This window comes from Polypterus senegalus, chromosome 18 (assembly GCF_016835505.1).
Source record: "Polypterus senegalus isolate Bchr_013 chromosome 18, ASM1683550v1, whole genome shotgun sequence".
Taxonomy (NCBI): Eukaryota; Metazoa; Chordata; class Cladistia; order Polypteriformes; family Polypteridae; genus Polypterus; species Polypterus senegalus.
The window spans coordinates 62,102,512-62,127,711 of NC_053171.1; the positions used below are offsets into that span (position 1 = coordinate 62,102,512).

At 40.0% G+C, this 25,200-nt stretch overlaps 1 protein-coding gene across 5 annotated transcripts in view; it reads left to right on the forward strand.

Moving 5' to 3' along the window:
• Positions 1-2,393: 2,393 nt before the first annotated feature.
• smoc1 (SPARC related modular calcium binding 1) overlaps positions 2,394-25,200 on the forward strand; it is a 223,256-nt gene continuing 200,449 nt past the window's right edge. For all 5 annotated transcript variants that reach the window (XM_039741047.1, XM_039741048.1, XM_039741049.1 and 2 more), the window contains exon 1: positions 2,394-2,728. In XM_039741047.1, the coding sequence (XP_039596981.1) occupies positions 2,627-2,728 (102 nt within the window). In that variant the 5' untranslated portion in view covers positions 2,394-2,626. The remainder of the gene's footprint in view (positions 2,729-25,200) is intronic.

Consider the following 25,200-nt stretch of genomic DNA (forward strand, 5'->3'; position numbering starts at 1 on the left):
GAGTACAGAGAACACTGCAGGGCCAACCTGTCAGCCCCTCTACCAGAAGCAGAATGGCAGGACTTGGCCCAAAAACACTTTCATACATTACAAGAGGATAAGTGACAACACTGAACATGCGACAGAAAACTGAAAAATAAAACTTAAGAAGACAAATCTGAGGGTTACTATTACTATTTTAATATTAAGTCAGATTGCTGAGGAGCGATTTTTACTTTTTTTTGCACATCTGTTAGGACTGTGCCCACTGGCCCTTAAAGCAGAAATGCCACTAGGCACTATAGATTAAACTTTGTAAATTGCTTTTAAATGTTTTAAAAGAACTTCATACCTAAATATAAATCGAGCTTCACTTAAAATAATATATGCATCTATCTCTCATCTTACTTGCTAAACCAGCTCAGGTTCACAATGAGCCTGTGCATTTGCCAGCAGCACTTGGCACATCTCAGAGTAACTTTAAATAACTAGGTCATAATTTTGAATAAGTTGAAGGAAGAAAACAAAAAAAAAGTTAACCAGCTTGAGAGCCGGGTGGGGCCGTGGCCTGTTTCTGCAGCATTGGATTCAAGGTACGAACCATTCCTGGATATGTCAGTAATGTCCTTGGTCTGGACCTAAGAGGGACACATTTCTCAGGTGGCTGTGGACTATCTGTATGTGGTTTGACTACCTGGAGAAACTGCCATAAAAGCAGCTCCTGAGAATATTTTGGTATACAGCGCTTTACCAAGTATTATAGTCATGCCTGCCCGCTACTAAAGTTCATCAGCCTGATCATGTGACTACCAGTCAGCCTCAAGTTTGGACCCGGGCCTTAGTTCTTGGGAGACTGTAGCATATGGGTGGTCTCTGACCATGGGTGAGCTGTGTTAGGCAGGGTTGGAGCTTTGTATATGTGGGCACAGGGACGAAGCAGTCCTGAGCATGTGGAATAGCAAAAGACCTGAGTGGTGTGGAGGTGTGGCTGATGAAGAAACTTTAAAGGCCAGCGATCACCAGAAATAGCAGATTGCTCAGTCCATTCCTCTGTCTCTTACACCTTAACATATCAAAACAGGGACTTGAAGGACATGTTATAGTGCATCACTTATACACTTATTATCTAAAACAAACAAAGCTTCTGTTAAGAACTTGTTATTTGGCAATAAGTGACTATCAAAAGAACAGGAGGTTTATAGTGTCAGTATAATGTAGACTAAATCTCAACAGGTAGCCTAATTATGGAAATTTTGCTATTGATAATTTGTAACTCTTGCTGTATATAGGACCCAAAGCAGGATTTGTTAAGATCATATTTCATGACATTTATTGATTCATAAACGTACCACTTCTAAATTCCCTTTTCTAAAACATTAGGGGTTGCCATTTCAATTGCAGTCCAAGTTAATTTCTTATGCTGCCGATTTAGAGTGGTTGTCAGCCTACACAAGTAGGAATTTCACAATGCTCTGCACATCTGACAATAATGACCCTAGAAACCTGTAAAATCTTTTAAGTGCCTTAATCTGCTCGTCTTTGTGGTGTGAAAAGAAAATTGCAGCACCCCGCCATTTTTAATCAAATTTTATTATTTTGAAACAACAATCATAGCGTATAAATAAAAGGAAGGATTTTCCATTCAGCACGTAACACACGATCAAAGTAAGGATTTCTGTGGTTCCACAAACGACCACCATTAAGCGCACAGCCTTCCCACCCAAATATGCAGGTGTGAGTAAAACACGCACGTCTACACCATGACCAGACCAAGGGTCAATACAGGACCAGGGAGCGACACATGCTGTGCCCCAATAATGGGCACGTAATCCCTAAAATATTTCGTTTGTAACTCCAGTAAGGTGTGGCTTGTCTGGACGTAGTGACAAAAGAAATTGTAAAGTCGCTAAACTGCAACTTCATCCCTCAAGGCGTGTCCCTTTCCAACCTCGTATTAATTTAACTTCACATGGATTAATAATGTAGCCAAACATGTTAAAGACTCACAAATGAAACCTGCATATTTTCATTTAGGATGATTTTTTCAACGTCAACGTTTTAACTAAAACCAATAAAGACCTTTTGTCAGAAAGTACATCCATTCCTTTACTGCATTTTCTTAAATACTGTCAGTCATTTAAAATGTCTCCGCGTGTAAAAGAGCATTCTTCTAGATCTTGGCAACAATGCACAAACTGCAGTTCTTAAGCCGAGGTAATGAATTGCAGCGCCGTATCCTCATTGTCTTCAACTTCAAATGAAGTACTCGCCTGAAAAAGTGGCTGGAGACTCCGCCCTCTCGCCTTCTATTGGTCAGCTTGGAGATGTTTGGCTTTTATTGGGTCAGTCGCGTGTCCGTTTGGCAATGTGCGTCTCCCCCACGGTTTATAACAAGGAATCCAATGGAAGTTCGATGATCAAACCTACAGCGGGGTCTGAACCTCAAAGGAGCTAAACATCTGCAGTGTGTCGCTGCCTTCCTTTCATTGCTTCAAAGTTTGATAATTAACGGCTAATGTGTCGCTGCCTCTGCACGAAAGGATTTTGATTTTAATATTACACTGGATATCCAGTCCAATATAATTAATACTATCGCTACAGGATTCGTTTTTAGAGTTTAAATATAACAAGTTTGAAAAATCCTAAAATGTTTTTAAGGCAACTGGCAGCTTGTACTTTATTATTTTCAGTTGGTTTCCTTCTGTCATATCTTCCTGGCAGTAGCTGTCAGAGGTCATCGATGCCCAGGGTAAGTCGAATTTCTTTGTAATCATTTTATACAGAATGAACTTGCTGTTTTATCTGCGTGTTTTGCTGTTTCAGCCGCGATGCCTTTCATCTCTGAGACTGAGACCAAGGAAAACGCAGAAGTGGGCACCACGAGACCCATTTCGTTTTGAAGTTGTCTCTTTTTTGTTGCTTCACAACGTCTTTCAGATAAAATATGTCTGGGTAGTGCTTATTTTTTGTAATCTTTTGTACCTCAAAGCCAGTAATATAATAACGGGACTCCTGGTAATTACTGTAATACCTTTACTGCGCACATCATCATGACATAAGTCAGGCTTCTTTTTAAACTTACTTCACTATAGAGTCCAGGGCCACTAAATGGCGAGGAGTGCTTCAAACTGTCACTTTACAATTAATTTCGATTCATAAACCCACTCCGAGAAAAATTTATTTGGAAAAAGAACGGTGGCAAAAGCCAAAGCAGTTTGTCGCTAACTGGGATCAAGCCGACTTTCATTGTTCACTACCTTGGTTTAGACGTTAATTTAGTATCCTGCTAAAACTTAAAAAGGCAAAACCTTTTCTGCCGTCTTGAAAAACCGTGAGGGGCTTACACTTTGTTAGTGATATTATGGTAATATAGGCTGAACGGGGAGCTAGGGAGAATTAGGACAAGTAAGTAATCAGTGTTCAGCTATCGTTATCTATCTATCTATCTATCTATCTATCTATCTATCTATCTATCTATCTATCTATCTATCTATCTATCTATTCTACAGAATGATCTGTAATATTATATATACAGTAGCACATCACAACTTTATAATTTAGAATATTGCAATTTCCACAGCCCAGGATAATATGGATCTCAAAAGAGTCCTGTTTGCAGTGTATTTGTATTTTATTAATTAACTTTGTAATAATAATGCACTTTAAATTCTATTACTTTCCTAAACAGTTTTGGATAATCAGGTTTTCAAATGATGTAGGCTTCAACTCTGACTGAGTAGAAGTTGGTAAACTCAGTGCTGAAATTACATTACAGTATATGAATATATATGTATAGAGCCATTATTGTCACATGTACAAACTACAGTGCATCATATCACCACTTATACAGTGCCATTCCTATCTATCTATCTATCTATCTATCTATCTATCTATCTATCTATCTATCTATCTATCTATCTATCTATCTATCTAGACAGGGAGATAGATGAGCTGTGCATGAAAATCACAATATAGGTTGATAATTAAGGTGTTAGGATACAAAGCAAAATTCAGAGTGTCCTTCATGAAAATAAAGAGCATCAGAAAGGTAAAGAGCAGCTTCTGGCAAACCAGTCAATGAGCTTGTTGGACATTTTAAAACATTAATCTCTTGTTAACAACAAAAATAAAACTCTTTGTCGTGCATTAAATTATCTTGGCTATGAGCATAAAAAATGACACATAGCTTGAGAAGCAGAAGGAGCTGATCAATAGGTACCCTCATTGCAGTTACATTGGGTCATAGTACATGGTGGTGTGGTCAAGTGTCACCCCAAGTTTGTCTGTACAGTCTTTACTTCAAGTCATTTAATTTGCTTGTGGTTCATTGGTAAAAAATACACATAAATGTGTGTAGTATAGAAAGGCACTATATAAGATAAATGTTGCTAGTTTTAATTTGAAAGCACCAATTACCCCGCAGTCCCAGTCATTACTGCACTATAAGTGTGGTAGTTGAGTGCATTTTGTGAGCCGTTCATGCCCATAACTTATCTTATAACATGCACCGTTGCCCATATTGTGCTCATATTCTTTATTCCTCATTGTAATTCATCCCCTGGCTGTATGTTCAGATATTAACACATTAACGTGCCTCATTAGGTTAAACAAACACATAATACATACCCTGGGGCTTTTCAAGGCATTTCACAATGTCCTGGGCTGCTTGTTACAGTAGTCCGACTGTAGTCCAACTGGAGACTTGAAGGGATTATTTCATAGCTTGCCAAAAAGCGAACATAATAATAAAAATAATAATTGTAGTTATAGCCAGAGGTCCAGCTGCCAGGAATTCTCAAACTTTTCTGGGTTTTGAGTGCACGCTTAGGAGCACATTGTGTTGGCAATCAGTCACCAGCATGTGAACTTCTCTATGAGGATTTGCCATGCTCTGGATTTGTTGCCTGTCTGCACCTGATCCAAGACACTTGACTTATCAGACTTCAAATTAAAGCATAGGAAGGTTTTGAAAGTACCCAGCACTTATACTGTTAAAGCTCACTAATGTCACTTCTTTGTCTTCGTTTTCATGACTTTATAGGGGAAAGACACAAGTTTTTGATATTCCCACCACAAAGTCTTTATCCCACTTTGTCAGTATGAAATTCATCCTTTCCCATCAGATTATTTTTTTAATATTTACATAGCGCTCACTCCAGAAAGGTATAAGATACCATGCAGGTAGTAAGTAGTCCAGTCCAAGTGGCACAGAAAGAATAATCCAGGAGTGGTTTTTCAACTTGCATCTACATCACAGAGCTACAAATCTCTAAGTGTGACTGATGCCAGTGCCAGTGGCACCTTGAAGTACAGCAGCTCTCACTGTCCTGTCTTTGAGAATGTGGTTGATGGTTCTGTTCACACAGCAACGAATTCTAAAATAACAACATACCCTTAACTCAATTCATCCATTTCAGGGTGTGGAGGGTTGGCGCTTATCGCAGCAGCATTGGGCACAAGTCAGGATGCAGCCATAAGCAGAGCACCAGTCTATCCCAGGGTCCAGTCTTAAGTACAACGAATATTTATTGCAAGCTCAGGCACAAGTACCAAAACTTACAAGAATTCCGAACAATTAAACTTGGCAGAATAAAAACCAGACACTAATCCAGAGAACAGAGATGGTTGGTGGCAGATGACAAGACCCTTGGAAAAGTGGCAACAATGTTACACTGCTACTTAGGTAAATGTTTTATAGAAGTCTCAACTTTCCTATTTGTCACAAACAGGCCTTTGTTACATATGGCAGCTTGTCAACAGTGATTCAAGTGGCAGAGCGGTGGCTCTGAGGCTAAGGATCTACAGGAAGGTTGCTAGTTCAAATCCAATTACTGCCAGAAGAGCCCTTGAGCAAGTCCCTTAACCTGCAATTGCTCCAGGGGCAAAGTAAAATTGTGCGCTGACCCCAAGGAGTATGTGATAACTCCATTTTGTTGTACTTGTATAATGACAATATCATTGAATTGTTATCATTATTATGTTCATGTTGATTTTCACCAGTCCAGAGTACAGTGAAATTCTTACTTGCATCTTAGAGCAGCATACGTATATTGTATTGTATGTTAAAACGTGAAGGGGGCAAGGTTAGACCGAAATAAAATAAATGAAGTAAAAGTTTGTTTAATGTGTCAGACTAGATAATACTTTTAAGTAGTTTTTAAAGTGGACTGTAGAGTTCATATTCCTATAGCTTAGATGGCCTGTAGTAATTGCAGGTCAGTATACCAATGTCGATTGACATGGGTGGGTGTACTCCTGCTGATTAGACTGTACCGCCTTACTCATATCACTCACTGTCCATTAACTTAGATGAAAGCATTCATATTAACATAAAGTCAGTTACTTTGCTGTCATCTCCAAGATGGAACACAGTAATATTAATAAGAAAGCCTTTGGCTGCAGTGCTAATATTAAAAAAATGGGTGAGAGCATTAATGCATCTGTGACGGAGTGCAGTGTCCTTCCTTAGTCCTATACTAATATGGTGGACTTCTGATCCTGCTTAGCCTGGACCTGCACTGACCGATAGTGTTAAATTCACAAAGGCCATCCTGGAGTAGATTAGTATTTATATTAATAACTAGAACAATGACTGGACTGTACTAATAATATACGTAAGTAAGCAAGGTGCCAGCCTTACATAAGCTGGACTCCATTGTGAATGTTACATTTTCAGGTGTTAATATGGTAGACTGGACTGTACTGCTCCTACTGCAGACTGGACTGTTTTACTCACAGTGACCTTTAGTATTCATTTCTAGAAGGCAGACAGAGACGGCTGTAATAGCCTTATTAGACTGGACTGTTGAGAGTGGACAGCCATTGTCCCTATACTACGTGGACTATATCCCTTTTATTAATTAGACTGAACAGCAGTGGTAGAATGACTTAAAACGGTAGAAGCAGTAGTACTGACATGAATGCAGAGTACAGGGAAATGGTTACTTTCACATCCAGCTAACATGCAGCACATCTAAGGTATGATGATAGACAGTGTATGATTGGCATACTTTCCATCCTTTGTAATTTTGTTGTGGCTATTAGCAGGCCTTAGCACTTATTTTACTTAGCCTTAATAACATGTGAGGAGAATTTCACTGTGCTCTCTACACATTGCATGTTTTCTGCTTAAATATGCTATCTGATTCAATAAGGATTTACATAAGCATACAAGATCAAATACAAGAAGCTTTTAAGCATACAATTATACATGTACACCTTCAGCTTATTATTCCATTTCTTCATCCTTCCTTTGCACTCACAGCTTAAGTAAACGCTGTGCAGCCATTCAGTTCTCCGGCCTTCTTTCCACGAACAGCAGGACGTGCTGCTATGGCTAGTATTATATTGGCTGGCTACATCTGACATGTGACTTATAACTGGACGTTTAACACTCGTACAAATAAAGCATACTGGACTAAATTGTTTATTTTTGTTGAGACTGGACCACAACAGTCCTCTTATTACCATAGAGTTGGCAGAAATTTGCAGTGCTAATGTCAGCTGTAAAAACAGTGCAAAAAAGCATAAAATAATAGGGCCAAGGCTGGCATCTTAATCCAGCACCCTGGCACTTAAAAATAACCCTGCTGGATGTTGTATGTTCAAGAAAGGAACAAATACTTAAAAATGGCAATGATATTATCTTTTATCTACTGTATAATAAAATGCTAATGTCTGTCTGTGTGTTTGTGTGTGTCCAGTTCCTCCATGCAGTCTGATTGGTCAGTTTGGCTTTGGTGATGCAATCAAAACAGGAAGTGCTGGGAAAGTGAGTCTGAGACACACAAGGGGGCATGGAGGCGTAGGAGGCACCCCGAGAGTCGCCTTCAAAGATGGAAAGTATAAAAACAGACAGGATGTGAACAAGGCACCCTAGGGTCTGAGAAGCGAGTTTTATAGGAATGCAGTCGACAGAGGGAGCACCAGTCAAGAGAGCTTCAGTCACAAGCGGACAACGAGGAAAGGTGCACAAGAGGCATCAACTATTTGATCCTGTTACCTGTCTTTGACAGATAGCGTGGCTAGTATACTATACATTTCTATTATAGCCTCAACAGGAAAAGTGGTGGAGAAGAATAGATGAGATGAGACATTTCTGTTGTAATTTGTAACACATGAAACACATGTATAATTTGCTACAAGCACACATTTGTTTGTAGTTATGTCTTCATTTCACTTCCTACTCATTTTTAATCCAGAATTCTTATTTTTGTGATGACTTAGAGATTCACAGAACAAGTGCCCATGGCTACTGTCCTCCTTTCCAATTTGCATGTTGCCCATTCCGTGTAATCGTCTTCTCATGCATATTTTAAACTGTTTAAAGATCATGAAAACCAGCATCACATGCAAGGTTTTCTAAAAAACCAGACACATATATAAGAGCCAAGCAAGAAAAGCCTTTAGGGCTCACTATTTGTAACAAGCTGCATGGCTATCATGATTTTTCTTAACCAAAAATGGAGATTTCGGCTGGTTTTCCATTTGTTATTGCCAAAGCAGACACCCATCTCTAAACAGTCATCTCAAGGCGGCAAGCACAGCTATCCTAATTTACACCTGACTGGATTCTTACCTCCATAATGAGCCTTTTAATCATTTTATAAATCCTTTTTGTATTTTTGATCATATCATCTGATGGTGGTAAAAAAGCAGATCACTCCAGTGATTTAGTTATGACACATTTCTTAGTATATTGATTTTTCAGGTTATTATTGCTCTTTAATTATGTCATCTTGTAAGCTTGAAATAGTCGTCCAGTTTGACGATGAATTTCCCTTATCATTTGAATTTGTGCAGGTGTACAAATTACTGATTTATAGAGGGAAAGCCTCGCATATAAATGATGCCAAAGTCAGGCACACAAAGAAAATAAAGGATAGCAGCTCTTCTTTACTTATTTGAGTTCAACCCATTCATCCATCTCTTTTCTTAATCTGGCCACATCGCACTGGGCACAAAGCTGGAACCAAGCCAGGAAGGGCTCTCAGTTTCTGCATAAAACCCCCATTCATGTATACATGACCACCAACCAAGTTAACCTTTATGTCTTTGAAATGTCTTTGGACAGTCAGGGCACTCACGGCTCACAGGCCAACCCAGGGTGTGTACAGATAGTGGGAACTAAACCTGGAGGCAAGGGCAGTGTGGAGGTAGAGCCACCCTGTAAGACCTCAGGATGACCCGGTACATACTAAGGTGTAGCACTGCATTTACTGGCCCACCACCCAGCTCTTGTCGACATTACAATATGATATTAGGTAACGACCACTTCTTAACCTGGGTAATGAAATAATAAGCTATTAAATAAATGATCCATCAAAGAGTCATTAAAATGACGGTTATTTAATTAAGCACTGAGGTATTAACACATATAAAAACAAATTATCTCTTTAAAGTAATCACCAAGTGCCGCCCTTGGGCTCCATCTCATTTTGTAGTCAGGCTCAGCACAACCTTGTGAGGCGACTCTCATTTGATTACCACAGCGAATGAGGTATGCCCACCTGCAGTTAAGAGAGTGGTTGTACAGCAGCCATAGCATGACAACACCTTTTTTAACTTAAAACTGTGAAGAGCTTTTATGAGTAATTGTAGCTTTCATGAAGTTTATGCACCTGGCATTAACCCCTTATTGTTTGAATTTGCACATGCTATGCTGAAGTGCCACGTAACCCTTTCAGGTTACAAGGCAGAACATTTGAGAGCAAAGTGGATGTTGCTGCTCTTTACAGACCGGCCATTTCAGGTCAGATATATTCAGTTTAATTGTCTGTGGAGAGAAAGTTGTTTTTTGTTATACATTCAAAAGATAAATTGCCAGGATGCTTGGTGTCTCTATGCCACTCAAGCATCAACGTTTCTTCCTAGGTTGGTTCCTGCCTTGCTCCTGTTGTTGTTAGGAACTAAGTAAAGTAAGTAAATATTATATGACATGGCATGGTGGTTGATTTTTCATGTGGTCCTCCAGTTATCCCAAAAGATATGCATATTATGTTAATGGAAAATTCAAATTGGCCCTTTGAGAGTGTAATTGTGGCTGTGGGTGAGTTGCATCCTGGGTCCTACATCCTGGTTTCAAAACCCAATACCCTGTTAGTTTGGGGCTTGCATGTTCTCCCCATGGCTCCTTGAATTTTCTCATGAAACTTTGTTTTACCTGTGAAATCTGAAAGATGTCCATCATACTAAAATAGCCTAATGCTCATATGTGTGTGAGTGGGTCTTGCAACAAACTGGTTTAGGCGCTGAGCCTCTGTGAGTTTGAATAGGAATAGGCAGGTTTCATTATATTATATCTTTGCCCGTGTTACTTTGTCTTCAAATAGCCCTTTATACTTTTTAATGAATAAATTAATTACATTTATATAATACTTTCCTAACCTACTCCACTGTGTAGCATCTGCCTGGATGATGCGATGGCAGCCATTTATGCGCCAGTGTGCTCACCACATATTAGCTCTTAGGTGGTTAAGGGGTGAGAGACATAGTAAACGGTTAGAGACAGAGACAGAATGACCAGAATGTGGTGAGCAATTCAGCCAGGACATTGGGAAACACCCTGCTCTAAGGATTCCCAGGGATCGGTTTTATCTGAAGAAGAGCACCAGTTTTTATAGCACAGTGTATCCGTCACTGCACTGGGGCATTAGGATTCAGACATAGACCAGAAGGTATGCACCTCCTGCTGGCCTCTCAAACTCTTCTTCCAGCAGCTACCCATGCTTTCCCAGATGTAAGTATTTTAAACCACTGTCGAGGTAAGGCAGTTGTACTTACTAATCATGGTGATGTGCAAGTTGATTAACACTTCATCGTTCTGTGTACATGTGACAATAATGACCCGATAAACTATTGTATTGGTTGCAGTGAGTCACAATTTTTAGCAGTGCTCCCTCAGGACATGCCCAGCTGACCGTATTCAAATCCCAGTACATTATCTCTGCAGAGTGTCCATGTTCTCCCTATGTCTGTGTTGGTTTTCCCCCATCACCTTTAAGACGTTTGTTTTACTTTTACATGTGACTTAAAGTTGTCCATTTAACAAATGAGTGTGTCCACTGTGACCAGCTGGCACCCTGCCTAGAGTTGGGTCCTTTTTACCTTGTGTCTGACAAAGTCATCCTCTGCTATTCAGGAATTATTAATAGTTACGGTTATTTTTCTTTTTTAAACTTTTGTTCATGTGATCATCGTGCCAGTTTTATTTTTTGTAATGTGGTTTCTGATGACCATTGTGTTATTGTCAGTACTGCTATTGGGCATCAAAGCCAGGTAAAGAGCCTCACAGTCCACTTGGTTACTTAGCTCCTTAACAGATAGCTGATCATACTTTTAGTAGTACAGTGCTTGGACACTGGGCCATTTAAAGCAGCATGGTATTTCTGACCCCTGATGACAGCACATGACTCAATCGCTTCATCACGTGGTTTGGGCATCCTTGGTCACTTGGACACTCTGTCATTTTGTCATGGAGGTTAGAAAAAAGACACCTTGCCCTCATGGGACCCTGGGTGCACACACAGAACCCATTGATGGTAGATCCATCCATGTGTGGCATAGTCGTTAAGGCTTTGGACTTTAAACTCTGAAGATATGGGCTCAAATCCCACTGCTGACACTCTGTGACTATGAGCAGGTCAGTTCACCTACGTGTGCTCAAACTGAAAAAATAAAAGATATGGAACCAGTTGTGTCTCAAATGTTGTAAATCAACTTGGATAAAATTGTCAGCCAAATATGTAAATGTAATTCTCATGTGTAGCTGTCCTCACTTGCGTTATTTCAGATGGTGGCACACTTATGCCTTAGGGCTCATTTATACTTCACGTGACGCGACGCATGCTGCAGCGGACGCTCCTGCTACGCAAGCGTTGAAGTGTTTATACTTGCGCGCGTACTTTACGTAAATCTGGAGGAGTCCACCAGGTGGCAGTGTGAGATATTATCATGGTGAGAACATGTTTGGCTTCTCTGTGTTGTAAATTGCCTAAAACACCTATTAAATTCCGATAACACCTTACCGCAATATCTGTAAAAAGGATGTTTATTGATTAAATCCATCAATCCAGGGATGTGTCCATTCCAACAAGCATTGGGCACGACTGAGAAACAATCCCTGGACGAGGTCTCCGCTCATCGCAAGGTGAATACAAGTACACATACACTAGCGTCATTTTAGCGGCACCAAATCCCCAAATCTGCTTATCTTTGGAAGGAAACCGGAGCACAGTGTGGAATACAAGCAGGAAATACCAGCAACGTAACTCCCTGCGAGACAGCAGTGCTATTGCTCTGCCACCGTGACACCCCCATGTGTGTAATTATTAACAGTATTCATTATTTAAATGAAATTATATGTAAAATGTAACATACACACTTTCATGAAAGTGATATCAAGTATGAATCTAAAGATTCTAAATGTGCAGAGAGTTGGAATATCATACATTTAATTTGTTCTGTGTGGTGATCTTTTGCTGCTTGCCGCAGCTGTCAGGTCCAAGCAGCTCGTAGCGATTAAAAACTGGGATGACGTTTGCGACCGTCTGCTTTAATGATAAAGTAAACTACGAGGTTAAAGTGGACATTTCGAGATTAAAGCCAAAATTTCCACTTTAATCACAAAATACACGTTTTCACCGTGTCCTTTATTTTTTTCTCAGTGGTTCAAATATAACGCTATACATTATGTTGCTGTTGTTAAGTTGCAAAAATAAAAAAATTAAAAAAGACGACACAAAACGAGACTAATGTATCGTGTCATTACGATCGGGAATATGCGACGCTTGAATATAAAAGCACCACGAATGCATCTGTATGTCGGCATTTTGCTTCAACACTTTGAACCATTCATCAAACAGCAAAGCGCGCACATCGATCCCCGAAGGATCTCCATAGAGGCTTGCTGTCACATGTAGATAGTAAACAGAGAATCTGACGTCACGTTCCGACTTTTAGCACACTGCGCCTCCCGACTTTTTGCTGGTACTGCAGCTCGCGCACGCGTCGCGTTAATTTCTGAGGACCTGCTCAGAGGACGCGTGAAATGAACGCTGGGGATTTGGTGCCGCTAAAATGATGCTAGTGTATGTGTGCTTGTATTCACCTTGCGATGAGCGGAGACCTCGTCCAGGGATTGTTTCTCAGTCGTGCCCAATTCTTGTTGGAATGGACACATCCCCGGATTGATGGATTTAATCAATAAACATCCTTTTCACAGATATTGCGGTAATGTGTTATCGGAATTTAATAGGTGTTTTAGGCAATTCACAACACAGAGAAGCCAAACATGTTCTCACCGTGATAATATCTCACACTGCTCCAGATTTACGTAAAAGTATGCGCGCAAGTATAAACACTTCAACGCTTGCGTAGCAGGAGCGTCCGCTGCAGCATGCGTCGCGTCGCGTGAAGTATAAATGAGCCCTAAGACCTCTTGTTGAACTCATATTTCTTAACTTCTTTTCACCTTCCCTGTAGTGGAGAAGGTAGCTAAGGGGCGTTGTATGTATGACTTGAGTGTTAGGGCCCTGTTTTTTCTCTCTGGACTCGTTTTTGTGTTTGTGGCCTAGTGTTAGGATTAGTGTCCCACGACTCTGATTTTACTTGGATCCTCACTCTCCTTTCATCTCCCAGATCTTTGCTCTTTTACAGATCTTGAGAGATCTGATGAGATGGTCTCCAGCTCCACACAATCCTTATGTGGGTTGTGTAATTAGGTGTATAAAGACATACAGTACTGGTTACGAAGTTTGGCAATATTAAAGTGGCCTCTGATGTGTGGCACATGCACGTGTGTGTGGGTATGTCTGTGTGTTTGTGTTCACCCTGCAATTGCCTGGTGCCCTGTCCTGCTTTGTGGACTTTGCTTGCTGAGTTTGGCTTCAACTACCCATGACCCTGCTCATGATAAAACAGGTTTGGAAGATTGAAGGATGGATGCATGTGTTTTATGATATCCATATTTAAACCTGCTTAATACAATTATAATGGCACACTCACTCACACCAGACTAGTTTATGGAAATGTTACACACATTCAGTCCATCAGGTGCGCTTGGAAGACTAATAATGAATTTTTCCTCATCCAGATATTTTATTAAAACTCTGTAGGTTTCCTCTTCATCATTTCCACATTCCTGAATCCTCCATGTGAAGGAAAGCATTCAGCTATTTCTCTACTATACAGATGTTCTATGTCCATACCATCCAGTTCAGGGCAATGGGCAAGAAGAAATCACAGATTTTATAAGAAAAATGAAAAGAAGCCAACATTTAAGGGTTAAGACAGCCATACTCCAGCATGCAAGTCATTTGCGTCACTTGAATTTGCACAACTATTTCTGGCTGCTGTAGACTAGAACTCCTGTGGAGTTGGCACTTGCAGTTTGTGTATTATTTAAGATGGAAAGCACAACCTAATTAAACTAATGCACTAGCCCAGGGAGGAACGAAGGAGCTCAGGGAGACTTTAGGGGAACCAGGCCTGCCTTGGCCATACGCCAAGGTTCAGCCATGGCAATGAGTGAAATGATTAAGTGAGGGGTGATGCCAGCCCATCCGTGAAAGCAAGTTGTTCTTTAATGAGAAGATCGTAAACTATTAGCTTTAAATCATTAGAAGGCATTCAGATTTCTACATTGCTGCTTTTGTTAACTGGGATTCCATTGTGATCAGGGACCCAAACAAGTGGTATTGAAACAGAGTTAAGGAGTCCATCAGGTGAGCTGATTTGTGTGTTCTGTTCAATAAAGTCAGGTTTTCTATTTTAATAATTATTTACCATGGTGCCTGCCAGTGCTGACATATTGCATGTTGGTTGGAGATGCAAGTCAGAACTGTAATTTGTACTACTAACCCCTGTATAAATAAAGGAAAGCCAAAGAGTTGAGATACCACCCTGGTATCCCTAATTTAATAGTGGAACTTGCAACAGTTTGAAAATAAATAGCATGTGAGGATGCAGAAATACCAAGAAAGGAAAGAGAAAAACACTTCTGAGTTGGAGCTCCATCTTCCTGATTAGTTGTGGGTGCTAAAGTGAATGCCTGCTTCCTATGACTAGTGAGGTTTTATAGCAGCCACTTGGGCTTCCTGGGTCGGAGAGGAAGTGAAATCGATTGTCCTCTTTCTGGAGTCCAATAAGAGATTGCATTAGCAACAGTACGCCCTGTCGACTTGGGGTGGAACTGCTTACCTGACTGGAGCCCTGAAGTTGCCTCCTAAGCAAATGTGCTTGACAACCCTTACCTTGAAACCATTGGGGTCTTTCTGTCTTTCTGTCTTAGTTTCAGTTTCCTCAGTGATGCTGTCAGAGTCTTCTGTGGGGAATAAACTGAGCACCTAACATGTGATAATGCAATGACTACTATTACTAATATTACTGCTTCTACTTACCAGTAGACACCCTGATACTGGGATCATCAAGTAGTTGAAAGAGCCCAGCATTTACCACTTGTCATGTCATGCAATTGGACACCCCAGTTGGCACACAGTCTGCTTCTTTAGCTCAGGTCGCAATTAAGGTATAACTGTGAAGAACAGGGTGGTCTAATACTGTCCAAACCGAGGACACCATAGACATTATCTGCATGATGCACTGTGCTTTGCATTAGTTTGAATATTGTTACTTTTGTAAAGAATGCAACATAAAATTTAATTTAAATAATCTGTCCATGAATTTCACTGGGTGAAACTGAAATAGTTTTTTGACCATGATGGCACTGCCCACACATATAAAAGCAATGCTAGACACTCAAGCTCCAGACATTCGTCCATATTGCACCCTTTTTGGTCACTCATAATATGATTATGAGCACCAGAACCTAGGGCATGAGCCCAGGTACATGAAGATCCACAGTAACAGAAGAAAATGTGAATGGGGGAAATGATCAACAGTAAGTGAAATCTGGCAAAAAAGCTTAAAAACAAAAGACCAGGAGATAGAAGGCCAAAACCATAGTTGATAAATGTGCAGGGGACTAAGCCTAAATGATCAAGCAAACCAAAATAACAAAGCCAAAACCAAAACTCACAGTCAGGAAGGTGTGATGTCGCAGACGCAAAGATTGCTAGGCTATGAGGTAGTGAAAAAAGAACCAGGAGCTAGAATCACAATCCAAAACACTAGCGGGGGTCCCAGCTACCACTGCAGGCATTCAGCATTGGACTCCAAAAGCCCTGCTCCCGTCACTGTTCTTTGCTGGGATGTGGATGATTTCTCCTAATCCTGTTATGGTCAATATGAGTGACCTCTGCCCCCCTTAAGCGCCGGCAACGCATATCTCTTCTGGGCCACTTTTCTGACCATTTTCCTCCTCTCTTCATCAGCACCAGCTCTGCTTTGATTCTGCATTTCCTTTCTTTTTACTTTGTTTTCCTCTGTTTTAACAACTGATCAGTTTTCTTAATTTCTGTTTCTCCTTTCCTTCCTGCTCAGGTTCCCCTAATATACTAAAGTGGGGCATAGGATGCCACAATCACAGACCCCAATGTGTTAAAAAGGAAATTGGCAGAATGGTGCACAACTGCACATGAGTGACTGGTTGAAGGGTTTTTTTATGCCCTGATTCTGTAAGTCGAAGTACTATCGATGTGGAGATCCGTCCTCTTTTAAAGTAAGTCCAGTAAAGAATGCTAACTTGTTGTGGAGCAGTTTAAGTAGTCAGGGGACAGGAAGGGTCAGGGCTTGTGCTGACAATAATGGAAATAAAGTCACTTATTTGCCAGCTTCTTCTTTTTCACTTTAAATTAAACAGAAACCACGTCAGTTTTAGTGCATTACTCATTTCCTTCCCCACGAAACAACCCCATGAGACAATCATTTCTCATGCTGTCATGTATTGACACCATGTAAAGTAAGCTATTTCAACTCACACCTGGGTTACATACTTTGATCTATAAAGAGGCCTGTTGGGCACAGACCCCTAGGTCAAAGGTCAGGGGATCCTCTTGAAAATGTAACTAGCTGAATCTCAGTACCTGAACCCAACTGACATATAGTATTTTTGTAAATTATATAGCATGTGCAATCAACTCAGAGAGTGTAGTGAAGTTACTCCACAGTGTTTGATGCCCTATAGATACAAGTAAACATCACATTTGGTTGAATAATGCACTTTTGCTTGATGTTTCTATAGGTTTGTTCTGGCAGGAAGTAGAGGTTGGAAGGAGAGTCTGTGGATTTGGGAATTATTGGTGCCTTCATGTAAGCAAAGGGCCGATAAAGAGATCCTTAATATCTTTGCATCTGCTCACAAATTAACATGTTTCTTTTCTGCTGAAAGAATATGATGTCAGTGTTGGGCCTTTGTTATATTCCATATGAAATAAAATTGTTATGATTTCCTAATAAAAAAGAACAAATTGTCCAAAAGGGCAAAGGATAGGGAAGATAAAAAAAGTAGAGGTCAGGGTCAGGAAGGGCTGTTTAACATTTATTTCTACCAAATCAACCACCAAAGCCCAAATGTCAGTGAAATTCAAAAGTCGTATAGTGAACCCAAAATCCTGTCAAAGCTAACCATTTGATGTTTTTTTTGATCCTTTGATCTAAAGTCTGGACAAACTCCTGAATGTGACACTATCTAAACAGACAAGTTATGTTGACAGTATGGGCATGTGATTCACTAAAACTGGGATCATTGCTTCAAAACATTTGAGGTGCACAAAATAACCATAAAGATAAATAATAATTTAAACCGCAGTTCACTCAAAACTATCACAAAACATTTTACAGCAAGTAAGACTTCTTAACACAAATGCAATACTTATAGATGTCTTCATTCACCTCAGGAAGCTCTTGGCTTGTGGTTCATTTTACAGACAGACAGAAGTTATTTAGTTTTAAACATAATTCACTAAACAAGTTGCAGATGTCTTTAACAGTCTACATTGATATGATAATGATATTGACACGGCATCATATGATATGAGAATGAGATTTAGCAGTCTATGTTGAAATGAAAAAGCTGGTGTCTACGGTTCACGCTTATGTTTCATTTGCCTCAGTGCCTTTCGGTGAATCGTTCTCATGTATTTTACTGAGCTGGGTCCAGATCAATGAACATGAGGCAAATCATTTAAACGACACTAGTGGAATCTCGGTTGGGCCGTTTTATACATTTTAGCTTGGAGACTGCCATATTTAGTCTTTTATTTGAAACCTCTGATGGAAACGTTGGTCCTAGGGAATCCTTTTTTACAAACTTGCAAACTGTTTTATGAGACGCAATTTCAAAAGGCAGGCTTTTGTTTTCCAGATCTTGAAAGCTGACCTCATTTATAGTCTCTTGGTCGACTGCTTTCGCTGACAGATTAGAACGCTCTGAAACATAGGAGTCTCGAATGGTGCCAGAAATGTGCTTTGCTCATTATGTGCGGCTTTAGTGGCCTGTTCGTTGTACTGTTTGCGTTAACTGAGAAACCTAAACATGTGCTCACCCACATCCCTGGTGACTGCGCTGGCACACTAGATGCCACAGTGCTGCTCTCTGCGATGGAGAACTGTAAAAACATTGAGTCATGTGTGTGAGCCTGTGTTTGATGCACAAATAGCACACAAAAACACACTTGCGCCCACGTGTGTGTAAATTACACCGTGAGGGAATGACAGATTGCCTGTCAGACTTACAGCTCTCACTGCTCTTAAGTTGTCTTAAGTCATCAGCGTTTATTAAAAACATGACATGGCCCAGAGCACTGGGCCATCAAAAAGCACAAACGTCAGCACCGCTTCTGTAAGACAAATGTGCTTGTGAAGTGCTGTGCTGTCACAGGCTTGTCAATACCTGTTCAAAAACAATTACATTGTCACTTTGGTTTATTTTTTAAGACATTCACCATGCAAATTAAGTCACCTACAGCCAGGCCAGAAGTAGAAAAGCAATGTTAACAAATGGTGGCAAGCACTCACCTTACTCAAGACACAAAATCATTGAGTATGTAATCAAATGGCCCCCAGCAATTGGTGTGTCACGCCAGACACAGTAATGTGTGCCCGCGTTTTAAATGCAAACTGATGCAACACGTCTGAGGAACGCAGTGGTTGAACCACTGGCACAAATGTAGCTTGAGGAGGTCATGGGATATGAGGGCTCAAGTTTCATGTTTATTTTCCATTGCTTGTTGGGATGTCTCCTGTTTGGAGTTTCCATGATCATTTCATTTTCATTTATTTTGTCCCTCAACACTTCAAAAACATGCAATTAGACTGAATGGCTGCTCAAATTTGTGTGCGTGTGAAACGCAGACCATAATACCTAAAGTGTAGTCAAAAAATGGTTGATTCGATGGACGAACGAGTAGTATGGAAATAGAAGTAAGATGTTTTGTGCTTTCTGTTCAATAACATGAAGTTCTGTATTTTCATGAATTGTTGTTGAACATGGCACTAGAGAGTGGGGACATGTTGCATGTTGGTTGGACATGCATGCAAGAATTGCACTGTACTCTGTACACAGGGCAGTATGACTACTACAGCTACTCTCTGAGTCCAGCTGAGATCAATCTATGATGCACAGAAACTTGTTATATTAAAAGTTATTGAGCTGGTCAGCATAGTTACTGTATATTCAGCTGCAGTTCAAATGCCGTTTTAATGGCTTTGCTGTTCATGTTTGATTCTTTTGTTCTCGTTACTGTTGTTAATTATGTTAGAAATATGACATTGATTATGTTTTTTTTACTTGCTTGGTTTCTTTGTGTATAAGCTACTTCTGTTATTCCCATGTGTGCTGTGCATTTCCAAAGAGCCATGGCCACTGCAAGATGCTCCCTTCAGTCTTATAAAGGCTTAGGTAATCCTACAGTCCCTTGCAGCTAATTCAAATGCGCTTGGGAATGGGTGAGTGATTCTTGTTTTTTTTCCGTACCTTTTTGTGATTTATGTGAATGTTTGACTATTTTGCTCTGATTATATCAACTGTGCGTCCTGGATTCTGCTTTGGGACTTCTTCACTTGAATTTGCTTGTGTTTTCAGGCAACTCCTTTTTGCCTTTTGTGAGCTTACTTTTCGTTCCAAGCTTTTTGAATAATAAATCAGTTTATATATAAAGATTCTGTGCTTTAGCACTAGCTGGGTTTGTAAAAGTTCTCCCTTTACTGGGTATTTTTATAATATCTCAGGGCTTTGTGCTTTGGAACTCTTGATACTTTCGTCTACCTCAACTGCATCATTCACTTCCTCTCCTTTGCAGGGGAGTAGACTCCGAGTAACTGTCTGTGGTATAGAACTTATTTTTAAATACATCAGTATTTTTCATTCTTACTGACTGTTCATGTAGCACCGAAAAAAGGAAAAGAAAAGGTGACACTGGAAACAGGGGAGATAGCCAGGAGGAAAACAGGCAAGTTTGAAAGTTAGAAAGCTTAATTTTATTATTAAGTGTAAAACTAATGTTGACCAGTTTATGTTTTGTATTTTATGTCTATATTTTTGTTAGTCTTTTTTGTTTGCTTTTTCATATGTGTTTTAGATGTATTTATGTTTTGCATTTAAGATTTCTTTCTTATGTAGTTCTGTTTCTCCATATTGTCACATGTATTGTCAGGTCCCTTGTGCTTTGTGGGTGGTTCTCCAGGAGGCGGGGCCACCTCTCTGTTTCCCAGCCTCGTAATGGCTGAGGATGCCTGCTGTTCAGGTGTGGCTCATTTGTATTTCTTGGTTCTCTTGTGTTTTGTGATATTTCACGATGATTCTCTGGATTTCGCCCCTTTTGCTCTGTTTTTGACAACTCTCTTTGGATTTCTGTTTCCTGACACTGTTTGCTTTGTGGATATCCTTTATGCCTTTTTCACTCTTCAGATCAGTTCTTTATTGCAGAGCTTTTGACAAAAAATAAATCTTTTACTTTATAAAGGGTCTTCTTCTGCCCCTTACATACAGCCAAAGGTTGATGATTATTCTTTCTCTGCTAATAGCATTTGTATTTTGGGGACTTATAGTATTGTGACCAGCTACCCATTTGAGGGCCTTTTCCCTCTCGGGCCAGTCCATCTCCCCTAGCCGAGGAAAGTGTGTCTCTGCTGGGTGCACCAGTGGAGAGCCTGCCCTGCTAACCAGCCAGTGTAAGACCTTGTGGATTTCATCTAGGGAGAACTCCAGCTTCATAACAGCCAAGGGATAAATAAAACATTAAGAAATGAAAGTGGTGTCCCTGCAATAAGGACTAGTAGGGCATTGCCCCGTCCTCCTGCAGATGGTGTTATTGTGCTAAAATTAGGTCAACCGTAAACCTGCCTCAGTAGTCGTTAAAATGTTTATAGCAAAACTCAACATAGTCGTCAGGATCAAATTTTCCCAATTTTTTCAAAGATGTCCCCTATGCCATTTCACACCTACAAAAATATTTCTTTCTAAAGTTTCTGACATTTTTCAAATATCTGACACCACTAGCTTTTTTTTGAGTTACTTGGACTGACCCTCTGTGTTCTCTCCATTACTTTTTATCAAGTTTGCGCAGTTGCAGACTCATCTTTCCAGTTATACCTTGGGGCCTGAAAGCTCGAGCCTTTATAAGTGACCTATTGGTTAACTTTTTTGTGGCACAATTTAAAGAATGAGTTAACTTGGACATCTCCCTCATTTAGTGTTTCATCATCATTACGTCACATCTGCAATACAATACATTGTAGCACTGTGCAGGCTGATCAAAAATGTAAATTTATGAACATTCGTTTGTATTTCTGCATCTGATGTTGAGTTATCTTGTAATCTTTGCTGGCTGTAGTGTTTGACAATATGTTAATAGATGTTCATTTTGTGTGATTTTTTAAATGGGATTATTTAGCTGACATTTTATCATTCCCAGTGCTGCTATCACATTGTCAGTCGTTGTGTGTCTCCCCCTCACATCTGATCGGTCACATCACTGCACTCTCAAAGCATGAACAAATATGTTTTTGAACTAACTCCATAATGAGAGAAAATGGCAATAACAAAGGCCTTTGTGTTTGTGTGTGTAGCTTGGCCTTTTACTAAACATCATATCTATAGTCCTGCACTAAGCTTCGCCTGACTTGAACACAAACCGTTTCCAAATGTAACGTCTGCTGTTTTTCATTTTGACATGTGTTTACATGATGCCGTATCATCACAGCTGTCAGCCATTTTTATATGTATTTTTACTTGGTTTTATCTCATGTTATTGTACCTTCCAGAGTGATGTGTCTGCTTCCAGTCATGCATGAGTAGACTTTTACTCAATACTGCCTCTATTGTACTGTTATGTTTTCAGAATTTCAGTATCAACCTGGTACTGAAGCATCAGTTCTTATGACATTTTTTCTATATTTTGATATGCGATCCATATCATCATGGTGGCCATGATATTTGAGATAGCTCCTCACATCAAGCAAGCATCTGAACTGCAAGTAATTTTAAAGGAAATACACTGAATGTTATAATTTTAAAGGTTTGTACCATAGAGAAGCCATTTTTTGGAGTTTTGTATTTATATTTTGATTTGACCATTGTGGTGAGGAACCAGAATATAGTAAGAATCATTGGGGTACCAGCCCAGTAGCCCTGTTTAATTCTGTTGAAAAGAAAAACAAAATGGTGCACAACAGTACAACATGAAAGACACTGATCACGAAAGCAGCCCTCACAGATTCCTCTGCTTTGATCATTGGGTTCTGAATCTCACATGGGAGCTTGCTTACGATCGACTCCAGGTCTTTAATGGTCTTGAATCAAGTGCCACCTTTTCGGGCTGTCCCTTTTTTGCTCTGGGTGTCATGGTTGGGACCACATGCCCTCACTGGGCATATTCTCAGAGTTGTGAGGGTAAGAGAAGGTACCGTTAGCAAAAGCAGCCCTTTCACCTTGGAGAGGTGTTGCTAACCTCAGTAGAGCCTGGAAGATGACCCCCAGTCGCATATTGTTATAGTAGTTTATTGTTGTTTTGGTGATATTACCCTGATGCCTTTTTGTTCATCATTTCTTCTCAAACATGCCACCATTTTGTATTTTATTTACATGGTCATAACTGTATTGTCATTAGCGATGGCACCCCATTGCGGCTATCACATGGCAGACAGTCCTGTTCGTGCTTCTGTTATTTCAGATTACTGCATGCCCTCTCTAGTATCCTATATTCTCGATACTGAAGACAATCTTTGCAGTGTGTTAGTGCAGGGAGGCTCTGGCATTTAGACATCTGGCCTGTCTTATCTGATTTTAGATTTCTGGATTACTTTCAGGGTTAGGAGTTTCTGGTTTATTTTGATCTGTCAGTTATTACCCCCTTCCTGTTTTTGGCCACATTTACTATTTTAACTCCTGGTCTTATTAAAAACTGCCTTCTGGCTGCCTCCTTCCATGTGCATAACAAAGAGATGATAGGGCCAGAGCATTCAAAGAAGAAACAAATCGAGGTTCTGATTTTCACTGAGTTTTGGTGAAACTCAGAGCAACCACTGTGGCTGTTCTCTTCACTAATCCATAAAGAGATGCATAACTCTGCAGCTTTCTAATGCATCATATCATAACAACCGGTTCCCAAATAGTGTCACATGAAGAGAGGTCAAACAAATAACAAAAGGAATGGTGAAAAACCTGAAAAAATTAAAATAAGATAAAAGAATTCTGAGAACTCCAATCAATCCTCTCATAAGTTTGGAGGACAGCCACCTACCCACTTCTGGGCTCTCTGTAGTTGAGTCTGTACTCAATATTCCTTTATCCGAGATGACTTTTCCATACGCAGGAGAGCAGCTTGGCAGTAGAACAGTGGCACCAAGTGCCACATCAAGATACAGGGAATAGAAACAGAATAGAAGAGGGTTAGTAATGGTTACAAATACTGTCATACTTCTATTTCTGTACAAATGAATAACACACACAAATGCAGCATGTACAGCTGAGCAGCAGCTCTACTCAGGGTATGCTGGACTAAAGTTGTGAGTTTTCAACCTGATTAAAAAGCTAAGACCAAAGGACCATCTCTTCTATTAGCAGGCAGACCATTCCATGGCTTTTTGGCCATTTGAGTAAAAGCTGTCCTCCCACTGTCATTTTGTTAATCTTTGGAATGTTAAGCAAGCCGACATCTTGAGTTCTCAATATGCTCTCTGGTTTGTGAGTAATGATGTATTTCAGGTTAAGGTTTATAAGTTAAAAGGAGGATTTCGAAATCATCCCTAAGCCTAACAATAGGCTGTGTGAGGACTTGTGAGCTGGTGTTATGTCTTCATACTTTCTAGTTTCTATAACAATTCTTACAGCAGCGAAAGCTGGAAAAAGAATAATTTGAACAGCCAGTGAATACTGCATGACAGTAGTCAATCCTACTAGAAATAAATGTATGAATGAATTTCTATGCATCTTGCACATTTAGAAAATGTCTTTATCTTCCAACATTTTTAAGATGGAAAAAACTGTTTTGGATAATTTTGTAATGTGTGTTTGACATGCTAGTGTCAAAGATAACGCCTGGATTGTGTTAATGGTGAACTAATGGTGATTCCAACTGAGTTGAAGAGTGACAGAATGTTGTTGCAGATTTTGTCTTTCATGTCTTTCATTTCACTCCAACTGGCTCAAAATGCGGCTGCAAGGCTTCTAACTGGAAGTAGCAGAATCCAACACATTTCACCGATTTTGAAAACCCTACACTGGCTGCCGGTTAGATTCAGAATCGATTTTAAGATTCTCCTCCTAACCTATAAGGCATTAAACGGTCTAGCCCCCGCCTATTTGAGTGTCTTGCTCCATTGTCACAATCCCCCTCGTGTTCTTAGATCCGCAGATCAGCTGCTCCTAACCGTTCCCAAGGCACGTTTTAAAGCTCGTGGTGAAAGGGCTTTCTCCGTCTGTGCACCCAGGCTCTGGAACTCCCTGCCCTTAGTGGTTAGGTAAGCCGCTTCAGTCGCCACATTCAAATCTCGCCTAAAAACGCAATACTTCACATTGGCTTTTAATTCTTAACCTGTTTCATTTTCCACTTGCCTTTTGCTATTTTCTCTATTTTATTTGGTCCCTTGACCTGTTTTTAGTATCTCTGTTTTAATTCTCTCTTAATGTTTATTTTTAATATTTTGCTTTTAGTCTTGCTTGTTGTAACTGTACAGCGCTTTGGTCAGTTGTAATGCTGTGTTTTTAAGCGCTCAACAAATAAATATGGTATGGTATGGTATGTTTCATTGCTGGCCTGAGTGCAGATACCCCTCTGTTCTGCTAAAAAAATCCCACCACCAGAGATAATCCCCCCCCATCAC